At 38.9% G+C, this 15084-nt stretch overlaps 1 protein-coding gene across 1 annotated transcript in view; it reads right to left on the bottom strand.

The window, feature by feature from the left end:
• abca12 (ATP-binding cassette, sub-family A (ABC1), member 12) overlaps positions 1-15084 on the bottom strand; it is a 73940-nt gene that overhangs the window by 57123 nt on the left and 1733 nt on the right. The window contains exons 4-19 of the mRNA XM_063888325.1: positions 13358-13490; positions 12482-12609; positions 11933-12006; positions 11373-11543; positions 11034-11227; positions 10575-10693; positions 10327-10427; positions 8086-8232; positions 7204-7370; positions 6370-6503; positions 5769-5899; positions 5036-5200; positions 4575-4783; positions 4062-4195; positions 3470-3581; positions 738-3356 (exon numbers count right to left, since the gene is read on the bottom strand). Of these exons, the coding sequence (XP_063744395.1) occupies positions 738-3356; positions 3470-3581; positions 4062-4195; positions 4575-4783; positions 5036-5200; positions 5769-5899; positions 6370-6503; positions 7204-7370; positions 8086-8232; positions 10327-10427; positions 10575-10693; positions 11034-11227; positions 11373-11543; positions 11933-12006; positions 12482-12609; positions 13358-13490 (4738 nt within the window). The remainder of the gene's footprint in view (positions 1-737; positions 3357-3469; positions 3582-4061; positions 4196-4574; positions 4784-5035; positions 5201-5768; positions 5900-6369; positions 6504-7203; positions 7371-8085; positions 8233-10326; positions 10428-10574; positions 10694-11033; positions 11228-11372; positions 11544-11932; positions 12007-12481; positions 12610-13357; positions 13491-15084) is intronic.

The following is a 15084-nucleotide window of genomic DNA, read 5'->3' as shown; positions in this document are numbered from 1 at the left end:
TAGAGTGGGTTTTCTACATCATTTTCACTGCATCACTGTTACAGCAGCTGAGCTTGACATTAACCTAAACTTTAAAGTTGTCACAATCTGTTTATTTTCTGTTTTATTTTGAATTGTCACAGTCTGTCGGTTTCCTGTTTTACTTTGAAAGGTGTTCACCCCCTGTTTCATGTCTGTATTTGCTTCCTGTCTCTGTGTTTTCCCTCCTGTCTGATTATCTCATTCTGTTCATCTGGTGCCTTTGTGTTTTCTCTACCCTCCCCAGCTGTGTCTTGTCGTCTTGATTGGTCTTGTATGTATTTAAGTTCTGGTTTTCTGTTGGTGATTCTGGGCTCTTTTTGCATTTCATAGGGAGGTCTTGTTTGTATGGCTTGTATCCAGTCACCTTGAATAAAGGTAATTTTCGGTTTACACTTTTGTCTGTCTGCACTTGGGTCCAACCTGCGCTCCCTGATGTATATTGAATTGAATATATTGATGTATTATTACATCCAGATATAACTCTCAATTATAGTGGCATGATGAGAAGTTAACAAACTGGGACTGCAGCATGGGCTGCTTGATGAGTGATGGTAGCGTATATAGATGCTTTTGTTCAGATAATATTGTGTTTCCCTGCCACAACAGTGTTGGTTGATGTGTGCTAACTGTCAAACCTTTTTCAACTCCACTGAATAACGTTTTAAAACTTTTTTAAAATACTTTTTAAGTATTTGGAAAACAGAAGCATCACTCACAACTGATTCAAGCTGTTTGGTCCATTGGCTGTGGAGATGCTCTCAAAATATGTGGTTGCTAATTTGACTACAGCAAGCACATATTCAGCAAACGGCTGTGGTATTATCACTTCAATGAGGTTCTCAGCTTTCTTGAGGATGAGGATGGAGATGTTACGTGATGAGGCAAAACTCATGTCTGGTTCGAGAATCAGCTTCAGTGAGTCTTGCACAATTTCCAGGATGTTCTGCTGTACATACGGCGGCAGGGGGCCTGTGGCTGCGCTCAGGATATGCAAAGCACTTTGGATCGCTTCCAAGATGGCGGCTGAAAATTGTTCACTCTGTAGTCCACCAGGTTTCTCTGCCACCATTAGGGCTTTACTTAGGGACTGTGTGATATTCCTAATGATGGAGAGGTAGGCCTTTTGATCAGCACTGACAAAATTGACTATTGTCTCTAGCAGTTGATGGATGTCTGTCATAGGGGTGGAGATATTTATGTATGGGTTTGCCCATTGGAGCATACTTTCAAGGACCAACGGGACATTGGGTTGTTTCATCCATGTTTGTATGAGGTTGATGTATTGCTGAACTTGGAGCTTGGTGACATGCAGAATGGTTGTGTACTGTGTACCTGGGATTTCATTCTGAGTCTCTAGGTTGACCATTATCAATTCAAAAAGACGTTGGAGAAGCTCAACTGTGGTCTGGCCAATTTGACCAATCCCTGCAGCATCTATTGGGTTCTGAAGGATATTCATCAACAACTCGACCTGGTTTCTGACGAACAAAGAGAAATCCACCTGTGTCAGCTGTAATGTCACTTGCATTTGTGTGAGGTACAAAAAAGGATGGAGAAGCTCTGAGACTGAGCTTGTACTTGAGATGTTTTCCAGTTTTTTGAAGTACCATTCTATGATCTCCAGATACACCTTCTGAGCATACATAGGGTCCATCATCAAGGTGGAGTTCAAATTGTCAAAGGGTTCTGAGATGGCGATCAATTGTATCAGACCCTCTATCACCATGATTTCCTTCATGATCTCCGGAGTTGACAGGTGGTTCTGCTGGATGTTAATCTTGATGTTGGCCAGGGTGCTGTTCAGGGTGTGTGCGATAACCATTTGAGGATTGGGGCTGAAATCAACCTGGAGGACATCACTGATAGTGTTATTCACGATTGATGGAATGAGTGAGAGGATGGCTGTCTCATTACGGAGGACCGGTAGGTTTGACAGGAAACTGCTGACACCATTTATCAGGCCCATAACACACTGGGCTGTCACCATGGGCTTATCCTGTGGTTCGAAGCACTGGCGGACTTTGATAATCTCCATTAAATCCACCATCAGGTCATTTATGTTGGCAGCTCCAGCTTGGGCAGCGATGTTGTTCAGCTCCTCAAGGGTTAGGTTTGACTGTCGCAGAGCATTCTGAACATCAGACACACTAATATTTGGTGTAGCCATGATCAATCGGATGAAATGAAGAAACTGTTTGAATGTTTCCACATAGGCAGCATCATCAGAGGACAGGAGAAGAGAGAAGACCAGGGATGCAATTTCCCCATCCTCCTGTTTCTTCAGCACAGAGTTGGTAGCAGATAATGTAAGATTGACAGAACCGTCAGCTGAAAGCATCAGGTCCAATATCTGATCAAGGAACATGAAGATTTCTGAGACTCCAGCCAAGCAGTTTTGTCCTGCTGCACATTGGATTATGTGATACTGCAGAACTTTGAAATCCTCTAGAAAGAGAGCAGCTTCCTGTTGGACCTCTTTTGGGAGGAATGCTATGAATTTCTGTGCAACAATGTCCTGAGCAGCATCTGGTCCAGCCTGAGTCAGGTTCTTAAGGCCTTCTGGGGTAAGAAGGCTAAGGAAGTCCTTTGAGAGCATGTGGAGGTCAGTGACTTGTGCTGCTCTTAGTTGCCCACTTGATAACGGAAGATGTTGGATTTTTCTCAGTCTGTACAGAGACATCACAAATTCTTGAAGCTGTTGTATGTACCCAAGAATGATGTCAGTTGGGTCACCGTTTGGAGAATCTAACACCCTCTTCAGTAGCTCCATGGCCCTAAGGATGGCTTCCACAAAGCCAGCTGAGGTCTGGTTGGTAAAAGGCTGGATGGCTTTTCTAAGACGGGCTACATCCTCGGGGTTGAAGTAGTCTGAATAGGTAAGCAGTGTGTGTCCCATGATGTGAGGAAGAGACATGGTGAGGTTACCCTCCAAGGAAAGAAACTGCATTATCAACCGTTCCAGTTCAGGCATTGTTGGGTCTGTCTCATTGAATGTAAAAATGTGCTGGTTGAGCCTGCCAAGCTTCGAGGCAACATCCAGTACTGAAGAGGCATTGAGTGGACCATCACTCAAAAAAAGAGGCAGCAGTGGTTTCAGACCGGTGGACTGCAGCAGGCGACCGATGACGGGAAGCATGACATTAGGGTTAGCAATGCTTTGGTCAGGAAACTGGGAGATAGTGTTGACGAAAACATCCAGGTTTTCCAGCAGGTTTGTCAGGTAGGCAGAGAGCGCATCTCCACCTTTGATTTCTTGTTTCAAAAATGAACCTGCCAGATGTTTATAGGTGTCCCCATATACATACTGCAACAGATTCACTGTTCCTTTTAGAAAACTACAAAGAGAAGAGAATGCAACATGTCAGAAAATCTTGTTTTTTAGCATCTACAGAGTAACACCGCATCATCTCCACGTGTAAAACACTTCAATTATCAAAAATAAACTTACTTCACCAGAACATCTTGGTTTGGTGACATTAGAGCCTGAGTCAGTGTTTTAACAAACTGGGGCCATTTCAAACCAGTATCACATTGAAGGGCACCATCGTAGCTCATTGAACCTAAAGTGGAGGGTAAAAAAAGTACATACATACTTAAATTGGTTGTGTTTGTTCTACTATGTTAAATAAATACTTAGAAAACTAGTTTTGCAATTAAATACATATTCTGTATCATTTGGAGGAATATGTACTCCACATATTCAACCAGTACATTATTTATTGAGGTTCATTGCAGTGGCCTATTGACATTCTCCAAGTAATCATTGCGCACAGGACCATATTAAGTAAAAAAATAAAAAATACTAATGCAGCCCAAGTTGCCATTTCTTTTAGTTGGTCAAGATCTACTGGAAATGTATTAAGTAACAATCCAGTTATCCAGAACTGGAAAATGTTTTCAGTATACCTGACTGTATACCAAGAAGATATAAATAATTCACAGACAAAAAAGTGCCTTAGTGACGACAATGACAAAGAAGAAAATAAATTACTTAAAAAAGGGGGAAAAAAGAAAAATAGAAAAGCAGAGATTGTACTCACAGTTTGGTGGTTGAGTTGTGAGTCCAGGCCTGTAGTTAGAAATCCAGTAGAGCATGTGAAAATAGCCCTTTACCTCAGGCCACAGCGGACTCTTCTCAATCTTTTCTCCAACATTCACCATGACAAAGAAAACACTACAAGCAAAACAGAACACAGCTCTGTTTAGACAGTGAAATGTTAAAAGACATAACAAAAACTGTATATTTTATCTTAAAAACAACCTGGTGGAAATTGATACTCCTATTCACCTTTGTTTTGTTTTTTTTCTCTCCACTTAACAAAATGAAATGGGCTGTATTCATAGCTTTTATCCAACTTAAATCAAGAATCCTCACAGGAAGATAGGTCCGTTAATCTTTTGAGTTACATTAATTATGTGAGTTTAAATTAAAATGTGTTTATCACAAGATAATATTAGTTTATATCATATTGCAAATCATCTCTTCAAAGTAAAACCAGATACGTGGAGCACCATAAAACCCTGAAGCTGTATAATCAAAACGTTTGCAAGACCTTTGTAGAACAGTCTCCGTAACATCAACAGTGCTGTTGTCTGGCATCCAGTTCATCCAGTAAGCTCCACCCAGTTCCGTGGTCAGCCTGTCGGAAAGCACAACGAACTGCAGACTGTTGTTGTACAACCTGTGCCACTCAGAGAGTATCATGGGAAGTGTCACGTTGGAGAGTGTTTGACCTGTGAGGACACCGTATAAGTCTTGCGCCTGTGGAAAGATAATATAAAATAAGTTGTTAATCTACAAAGTATATCTGTGTGACATTAATAATTATTGTGTGTTAACATAAGACTGACTTTCATATTAACTAATGAGGTACATTTTGTGAATTTCAACTACACATAAAAGTCAAAACCTTAATGAAAGAAATCTGTTTTAAAAGAAAATAGCCCCAAAACAATAAAAAAAGTAGTAAAAGTGGAAATATATAATCTTTTAATGTAGTTAGGTAACTGTTACCTTTTGAACCAACGGCTGCCAGTCCAGCAGGAGCGCTTCTTGTAATGCAGAGGTGTTCTGACAGATCATTGATCTCCAAACCTCGGTCTTTAAGCTCTCTGAGTTTAAGAGCCATTCGAAGGGACCCAACACATCTTCACATTTTAAAGAATCAGTTGACAGGATCTAGTACAACAAAACCAAAAAGCACCAATTAATTACCTTCATTGTTTTTCTATACAATAAACAAAAACATAAACCATCCCCAGAAGTCATGGTCCTTATATGATACTTGTCAAATAAATCAGACGAGTGTTCAGTACCGTAAGTCATGGATGCCTTGAACATACTTTCATAACAAAGCTTTTTGAACAATGCTTGGTTGCTCAACATTTACCTCGGAAGATTTAGCTCTCTTTTCTATGTAATGATAACAACTTGCACAACAACACGCTTGGAAGCCAGGCATTTACCAGGAAGTGAATTTGAAAAGGTAATTGCCTACTAAATATCCATTACACAGGAATTACAACCTGTCTGTTTGCTTGTGGAGTTACCACAATGTGCAATCCTCTATGCTCATCTACCTTGATTCAAGCAACTATCCACTAAGCTGTAATTAAATTAATGAGAACTTAAAGAGACTACAACTACAAAAAGGAGTTTAAGGTTGTGAAATAACACCATGATTCCTTATTAATCAAGAGAATAATAGCAAAAGGTGTGTGGTTAGTTCATAATACTACAAGCATACCTTCATGATCACTTCCATCACACTGTCCACGACTTGACCAAGCCAAGCGCCTGCCACGGTCTGGTCTTTCAGCAACGTCAGATAAGTCATCTGGAGTTTATCAGCATCTTTCAGGACATTGGCTATGAATTCTGTCAGAATGAGAGTCATTATTGAGTGATATACTATAAACCAAAACTACATTTTTAACAAGAAAAAATTAATCCATGTTTGGACACGGTTAGGTCAACCAATTTGTCACACAATTTCTGTAATTCAATACATCGCAGGGGGATTAGGTTTTATGAAATGTTAAAAGCTCCTTTTTGTGTGTATCTGTTTCCCGCTTGGTAACTCATCTAGTCCTACTTTGGTTCTTTCAATATTCCCCTGAGAAAGGGAGTGAACTTCTTCCTTTCACCTCTGGTATAGTACAAATACTTCAGAGGGAGGAAACAATAGTGACTGTGGCAGTCAGTGGGGAAAAAAAGTCATACTTCTTCACTGAACCGAACTGTAGTCCTGTATATGTGTTACCGTAACGAATATGTATACGTATGCATGTAGACATCAGGATGTTTAACTGAAACTTCACTGTGAGCAGGATCTTTTGAAGTCTTACCTTCTATATTTTCAAGCGACAGTGACGCAAAATTCATGGACTGGAAGCCTGTTCCGAGGATGCTCTGGAAAACCATATCCAGCTCTGGAACACTTTTTATAATCTCCAACACCACTTGACCGACTCCCAAAAACCTGCCAAAACAGAAGGCCAGCCTCAAGATACAAGTACAAACTGTTCATGTGCACGGCAGACTTTTTGTGCAAATATATTTGTTATAGCTTACATTTAGCCTTTTTCTACAGCCAAATATTCATATTTATATAGTCATAAATGTAATATGTTAGATTTTAAATTTAGAAAATAAAAGTTTAGCTAACTTCAGGGTGTGAGAAAGACACAGTTAAGAGACAAGAGAAGTTGTTTACAGTTTCTTGTTTCTAGTTATAATATATAAAACAATATTAATATATATTTGTTGTAGATTTGCTGAAACAAATTGTACAACAAAGGTTAAATATATATAAAAATGGCTTTCAATATCCAAATTGTATCTATAAAACACATCTCCAAAACATTTCCCAGGAAAATAACCAATTGTTTCCTCTCTGTATTGCACACATCTATTTTGATAGTGAAGCATAGCTGTTAGCTGGAGCAAAATAATACTAGACGGCCCTTTGATGTCTCTTACCCCAAGTATAATCCTCATTCCTACAAATAAACATTTCCTAAAACCTTCCTTACACTTGCTAGAACATTTTTGTGACATTCAGAGAGCCCATTCCATTGCTTCAATGCAATTAACTTCGTACTGTTGTTTTTGCAGCATTACGAAAACAGAAAACCTCTAAATATATTCTATATAGGTGATTGGGAATGTACTATACTTACAACTCCTCCTCAATGTTTTGTGGTTGTGTCTCTAAGCTACGCCTGGTCCTTGTGTTGCTGGAAACTTCCTGTCCACCTGGAGATAACGTTCCCATCAGACTGTGCAGCAGCCCTTTTGCATAGGACACGTCGTGAGGGGCAACGTGCTTACTCCACACCAGGAGAGCCTGGGCACAATAAAATGGTTGTTAACAGAGCGTATGCTGAATTAGGCTAGAAAAATCCAAATCTTTTTAGTTAAATCCTAGCAGATCTGTGTCTGTCTTTCAACAATATTTTTTTACATATCACTAAATATCAATGATATCTAGGAGTATATCATTGATATTTGTTTCTTTCTCATCTCCATTCACCTATGCACATTTTGATATCAAATCACATATAGCAGGGCAGCTACAGCTCTTACATTTTAAACACAAATACACTGCACATATTTTGAAATCCTACTCAGTATTCTACCTAAGTAAGTCTCTGATATAATACCATCATTTTGCGGATTGCTGTTCAGCTGACTTTTGAAGCATGTACACAGAGAGATAACTGAGTTAACTAACTGCTTCTGATTGGGAATTACCTCATCAAAACACATCCATGACAGTGGCAGTGCTAATTGGATGTCTTTAACGGTTCTATTCCCCAGGTGTGACCTGGGTCTCACAGTTGCTTGTTGCTATGGCCAACAGCTTTCAGCCTTAGTCAAATTATTTAGTGTTTGCTGAATCTAATTAAAACTGAAGGTGACACTTGAAACACAAATTAAAAGCAAGGACAGAACAACACAGACAGGAGAGAAAGAGAGAGTGAGATAAGAGAATAATATGCTACTTAAAGAACAACAAGTAGCTGACTCATTTCTGATGTCTGTGATTGTCTCCCTCGTACCTGCTTCGCCAACTTATCAGGGCTGATCCAACCCAGAAGCATGTCCACTGTGCCGGTGCTGCACGCTGCTGTTATCCACATCGGGTTGCTGCTGTTGTCACACAAGTACGAACGTGCCATGCTTCTGTCCAATGTCAGGCCAATAGCCTAGAAAAGGAAACATAATTAAAGTGAATAAAATGAAACTGTGGTCAAAATCTTTATATGTGGTGACTCATTTATGGATTCAGTATTATCACAAACAGTCTATAGTAAAAGAATGTGGCTTCATAATAATAGTTCTGGGAAAGAATACTTTCATATTAGTTAATTAAATATGAAAGTACATCAAGGAGATGGTTAGCTATAGCTTAGCATTACAGGGTAAACTGCCTGTCTAAAGGAAAAAGAATCTAGGCACATGGTTTTTTATTAACTTTAACAGACCTATGCTCTGTTAACCTCTGCTTTATGCTAAGCTAGGCTACTGGGCTGTACAGAAGCTTCATATCTATTATACAGTGGGGCAAAAAAGTATTTAGTCAGCCACCAATTGTGCAAGTTCTCCCATTTAAAAAGATGAGAGAGGCCTGTAAGTTTTATCATAGGTACACCTCAACTATGAGAGACAGAATGAGAAAAAGAAATCCAGGAAATCACATTGTCTGATTTTTAAAGAATTTATTTTCAAATTATTGTGGAAAATAAGTATTTGGTCAATAACAAAAGTTCATCTCAATACTTTGTTATATACCCTTTGTTGGCAATGACAGAGGTCAAACGTTTTCTGTAAGTCTTCACAAGGTTTTCACACACTGTTGCTGGTATTTTGGCCCATTCCTCCATGCAGATCTCCTCTAAAGCAGTGATGTTTTGGGGCTGTCGCTGGGCAACACGGACTTTCAACTACCTCCAAAGATTTTCTATGGGGTTGAGATCTGGAGACTGGCTAGGCCACTCCAGGACCTTGAAATGCTTCTTACGAAGCCACTCCTTCGTTGCCCTGGCGGTGTGTTTGGGATCATTGTCATGCTGAAAGACCCAGCCACGCTTCATCTTCAGTGCCCTTGCTGATGGAAGGAGGTTTTCACTCAAAATCTCACGATACATGGCCCGATTCATTCTTTCATTTACACGGATCAGTCGTCCTGGTCCCTTTGCAGAAAAACAGCCCCAAAGCATGATGTTTCCACCCCCATGCTTCACAGTAGGTATGGTGTTCTTTGGATGCAACTCTGCATTCTTTCTCCTCCAAACACGACGAGTTGAGTTTTTACCAAAAAGTTCTATTTTGGTTTCATCTGACCATATGACATTCTCCCAATCCTCTTCTGGATCATCCAAATGCCCTCTAGCAAACTTCAGACGGGCCTGGACATGTACTGGCTTAAGCAGGGGGACACGTCTGGAACTGCAGGATTTAAGTCCCTGGCGGCGTAGTGTGTTACTGATGGTAGCCTCTGTTACTTTGGTCCCAGCTCTCTGCAGGTCATTCACTAGGTCCCCCCGTGTGGTTCTGGGATTTTTGCTCACCGTTCTTGTGATCATTTTGACCCCACGGGGTGAGATCTTGTGTGGAGCCCCAGATCGAGGGAGATTAGCAGTGGTCGTGTATGTCTTCCATTTTCTAATAATTGCTCCCACAGTTGATTTCTTCACACCAAGCTGCTTACCTATTGCAGATTCAGTTTTCCCAGCCTGGTGCAGGTCTACAATTTTGTCTCAGGTCTCCTTTGACAGCTCTTTGGTCTTGGCCATAGTGGAGTTTGGAGTATGACTGTTTGAGGTTGTGGACAGGTGTCTTTTGTACTGATAACGAGTTCAAAAAGGTGCCATTAATACAGGTAACGAGAGGAGGACAGAGGAGCCTCTTAAAGAAGAAGTTACAGGTCTGTGAGAGCCAGAAATCTTGCTTGTTTGTAGGTGACCAAATACTTATTTTACCGAGGAATTTACCAATTAATTCATTAAAAATCCTACAATGTGATTTCCTGGATTTTTTTTTCTCATTCTGTCTCTCATAGTTGAGGTATACCTATGATAAAAAATACAGGCCTCTCTCATCTTTTTAAATGGGAGAACTTGCACAATTGGTGGCTGACTAAATACTTTTTTGCCCCACTGTATATGTATGCATGTGAGTGAAAAATGTATAGAAATGCATGTAATTCAGAATTTTACATTTTCTTGGATACCAATGGATTTGTTCATACCGTACCAACACAGATATGCTTTAACTTAATAACTATGATCAACACGTACCTTGTCCAGGGGTATTTTGATGTTTTGTAATAGAGTTTTCACCATTTCACTTAGTGAGTCATTCTGCAATGTGACAACCGCTCCAAGGGAAATGGACACATCTATCAAAACAAAAATCACATGTTCAGATGTTACACCCTTATGCCATAGCAACATTTGACCTGCATATTTACAAAAATACATCTGATTTACATTAAAGTATTTTGGAAAAAGATATGGTTTGTTCAGTACAGCTGATGAAACATTACCTCTGCCGGGCCAGTTTTGAGCATAGTTGATGAAGTTGATGCCTCCTGCAAGCAGTGGATGCACCGTGGAAAGTGAGGCACCTGCTTCTGGGAAATTGCTCTCGATGACATGCAGAGAACTAAAGAGACCGCAGAGGAAAAACGTTTTATTATCAAAACATGCACACAACACCTGAAAGACACACACACATTTTACCCTTCAGCTGTATTAAATCCTTATGTCTCAGATGTTGTGGTACGCAAACAGCGATGGTCCAAGTTTTCCAAAGCCATTACCGATAAAGTAATTCTAAATTGAATCACTAGTGTTCAATTGAATTGTAACTCAGTTCAGTAATTCTTTAACTGAAAGCTGCTTTGGTACTATTGCCATCTTTTTTTCTAAACGTACTAAATAAATAAAAATCTTTAAGCAGCTGCCCTTCATTTTGATTTGTTTCATAATTGAAAGTACATTACCCCTGTAAGTTGGTGAGTAGGATATCAGCGCTGTCCAGCCCTTGGTCGATGGAACCAGAAGTGAGGAGCTTGGGAATGGCAAGAAGGGTTTCCCACAGTGAGGTCTGATTTTGCAGTTGATCGAACAGCAACACCGCAACGCCAGCCAACGACATCATCTCATCAGGCTCTTTCATCATCAGCTGCGTCAGTATCTGAAAACAGAGGGCAACGAAACAAACTTCACTGCAGCAGTTTTGTGTCCCTTAATAGTTCAAACCAAAAATTATGTAAAAACATATAAAACAGTTGACACTTGCAAGTTTCAAATTCTTTATGCAAGCAAACACAAACACATACCTGGTTTAGTGTGTTGAGCGAGACTTCCAACATAGTGTTGTTGGAACTGCAGAAAGTGACCACAGCATAGGAGATGCTGTTGGGTGACGTGATGTTTATCATGGGCAGTGTCAGGGAACAGATGGCTCTCTTCAACAGGTTCACTGACTCCAGCATTTGCTCTGGGGACCCCTGGATTCAGATTATTACTATTAGTAAATTCATACAGTACAAGATTATAACACAAATGTTGATTGTACCTTCACAACAGGTTTACAGTTCCACAATCTTCTGTATCAATTAACTATTGAAATAATTATTTAATTGAAATAATCATATGAGTCTCTGCAATTTGCCATATATATTGTAGTGAAACGTTATCAGGTTAAAATACTTTCTTTTTTTTTTAAAAGTAAAATAAAAACAAATGTTTAGTTATTCCTATGAGCCGTTTTTAATGGTCAATAATAGCTTAACTGCCACTGACAATGGTCTAAGGTTTTGGTTGTGTGGCAATTGATTGAAAGAACAGGTTTTTATTCATTATATTCAGAGTTGTTCCTCTATAATAATAACTTTACCTGATCAGCAGGAAGTGTGTTATTCATTGCGTTCATGTACGAGGCGTTATTGGAGCTTCCTTGGTGAGATGAACCTTTAAAACAAGAATGCACAGTTGAAAAACTTTGTAAAAATGCAGTTACAGTAATTCATAATATCATAGTAAACACATTAGCAAACAGTAGAATGGGCTACAGTAAAAAAAGAATAAAAATAATGGTTATTTGCTTTCCCGCTGATTAGAACCTCTCTCTCAAATTTGCCTACCAGCACATTCACTAAAGAACACATACTGTATGTTGTTTGTATAATCTGTACAAAACTTGAAAGCACATTTCCCAAAATGAAAAACTTTTTCTTTAATGAAATATTTCCAAGTTTGTTTTACAATGTTAGATCCACAACAAATGTATATTTTCTTCCTGACGTACAGAGCATGGCTAGTCTATTCTCTTTAAAATGTGGCTAAATGGTTATCTTTATGGCGCGGTTCGCCACAAAAATCGAATAAATTGCATAATTTGACCCAAAAATGTTTTGCATGGTACATGGAAATGAGGATGACATACCAAAAAAGTTGTTTAAGACATCAATCAGTGCTGCAGGATCATTGCCAATGCCCTTAGGAATAGGGTAGTTGAAAAACTCTTCCCCCTTAATCAGTTGTGACAGTGGAGAATCCTTCATGTTGAGTGACCTATCATGCAGAGTCAAAGTGTTACAGGCAATTAAAAGATGATCAACCAAACATATGCAATTTGAATCCAAAATATGTAGTGGGTGAGAGTGTCACTGGTCTGGTATGTGTTTAAACCATCAATCAGCATTGGGTTGAGGGTGACAAACTGGTTTCTATCAGTCAGCGACATTCCTGCATCTAGAATGTATACCTCAGTGACAGCGCAACAGAGCTCCACAAAGGCAGAAAAAACAACTCAAGGAACAATTTAACTAGTTAACACTTGAACTACAACAAGACAGGCTTACATGAAGAAATCCGCGTATTGATGGAGTTGTTTTAAAGAAAATGAAAAAGTAGTCAGTCATCTAATATTTCTTTATTACAATTGAAAAGAAGAAAAAACAAAGCTATGCTGACATAAAAGTAAAATGCCATCAAAGTATGTTTTTCTTTCAGTGTTTGGCTTTCCTTTGTCCTTTTACTTCTCCTTATCTATTGTTGGTACATTTCCATGATCACACTAACTAGTCATCTCATGTAATGCTGCTATGCGGATGTGTGTCACTCCTTTGTGTCTCTTCTGCCCTCTGTACATTTCCTTTTTTTAATAAATGGTATGACACCAATAGAGCCACGGGAGACATTAGGTTTAAAATGTGGGGAAATGATGAAGCAGTAAAGATGCAGTGATACTGATCGAAATCGGTATTGGGCAGAAATAATTCCTACAGTATATACAGTAGTGTGTTCTAAATGGGGATACCTTGCAGTTGACTTTGATGCAGCTGGGTCCACCAGGCGGGATTTGTTGTGACAGTTGCTGTCTGTGTTGCACATGAGGGTCTGCAGGAAAGGGAAGAAGCCTGTGCTGGGTAAGTTTCTGGGTCCCACATAACCTAGAGGAGACGTGACAAAATGGAAGTTGTAGTGAGGATGCTTGAAAACATCACAAAATTGTTTCAAAATCCCAGTAAATAGGAAGCTACATTTAATCAACAATATAACAATGTTTAATGACAGTTTTAAAAAAGAGGTCAAAAGGAATCTGTTCATCAGGGAATACACTGAGCGCTGCGCTTGACATGTTATCTTGTAGGGATTTCTCTCCCCAGAAGATCTTTAGCTTGAACTATTTTCCATTCCATTTTTTTGAATCACTGCCAATGAATAAACACACCATTTTTTATTTTCAGAAAACAATCTTATACAATTACTTAAATTAAGAACAAAGAAAGCAGACTACACCGACTGCATGGTAAAGTACTGCTGTTGTTTTAAGTATCATTTTCTCAGAAAGGTACTTGACCCTAAAAGAACTCTCTATAGAATAGGCCGAGCAAACAGCGTTTGACTAAGCCTATATCTACAGCAAAAACAGTGACTCATGAGAGATAATATACGTGTATAAAGAGAGGTATTTCAACTTGAAACTTTCCATTTTGACAAAACTGAACTCCAAGTAGTGCAATTCTAATAATGAGTTGAAGTTTGTAGTTTAGTAAAACAAACTAAAACCTAGCAGTGTGTGAATGTTACATTTTTTCAACTGTCAAAAAAAGTTTTTAAAAAGTGTGTGTATATTTATTTTCAGTAATTTATCAGTAGTCATCAACATTTATTTCAGCACCTCTAATAATCCAGCAGGGGCCATCTCATGGAAAATTACAAGGAATCATTTGATAACACTAAATAGTTGTGTGAATCAAGGTTACTGCTGGTTATTCAGTATGATTGGTCACTGAAAATGTTTAGTTGCTTGCTTTGGGAGTGGTTTCATACAAAACCAACGACACAATAAACAGCACTTTACAGGGGAGAAATGGTCCTATTGTTCGATTCACTGAAAAGTGATTAAGTTACACAGGAATCCCTGCATTCACAGAATCTGATCCAACAAAAAAGACCGAACAAACAAAAGTGGGAGGTTTAACTAAAGTTTTACCAGAGTAAGATGGGTGCAATGTACAGTTTTCTAATGCTGTATATAACACATCACAATGTGCCTATTATCCACTACTGAAAGGTGCATAGAAAGAAGAAGTTATCTTATAACAATGCTGATGTAGTTTTGAATGTTCTTTTTTTTTTACAGATGCAGCTTATTTGTTAAAGAACCAGGCTTACTGGAATTGAAAAGGATTTTCGGTACGTTTTGATCTTGTGGTATGTTTTTTTTCTTCTCCAAACCAACAGGTTTGAATGTCTGCCCCTCCCTCTGTACTTGAGTCTCATCTGATATGGCAAAACAATAGCAAAAAGTACACTTATGTAACGCTCCCCATGAAGAACCTTTACCCGCATTATTGCAGAAAGATTAATGTACTTTCTGTCATCTGGGGTTAAAGAATAAAGGTGTGCAAACACCATGTTAACAGTGCAGGGATAGGCTCAGCTCTAAATAAATGTTAAGTCATGTTTGAGTTTCCTTTTTGTACTTTCATTTTGGAATTGGAATGTCAAAGTGACTTTAAACACTATACAAAAACCCTG

This window comes from Eleginops maclovinus, chromosome 7 (assembly GCF_036324505.1).
Source record: "Eleginops maclovinus isolate JMC-PN-2008 ecotype Puerto Natales chromosome 7, JC_Emac_rtc_rv5, whole genome shotgun sequence".
In the NCBI taxonomy this organism is placed as follows: domain Eukaryota; kingdom Metazoa; phylum Chordata; class Actinopteri; order Perciformes; family Eleginopidae; genus Eleginops; species Eleginops maclovinus.
Note: the sequence above shows the minus strand (reverse complement) of the source record. Positions and strands in the feature narration are given on the sequence as shown.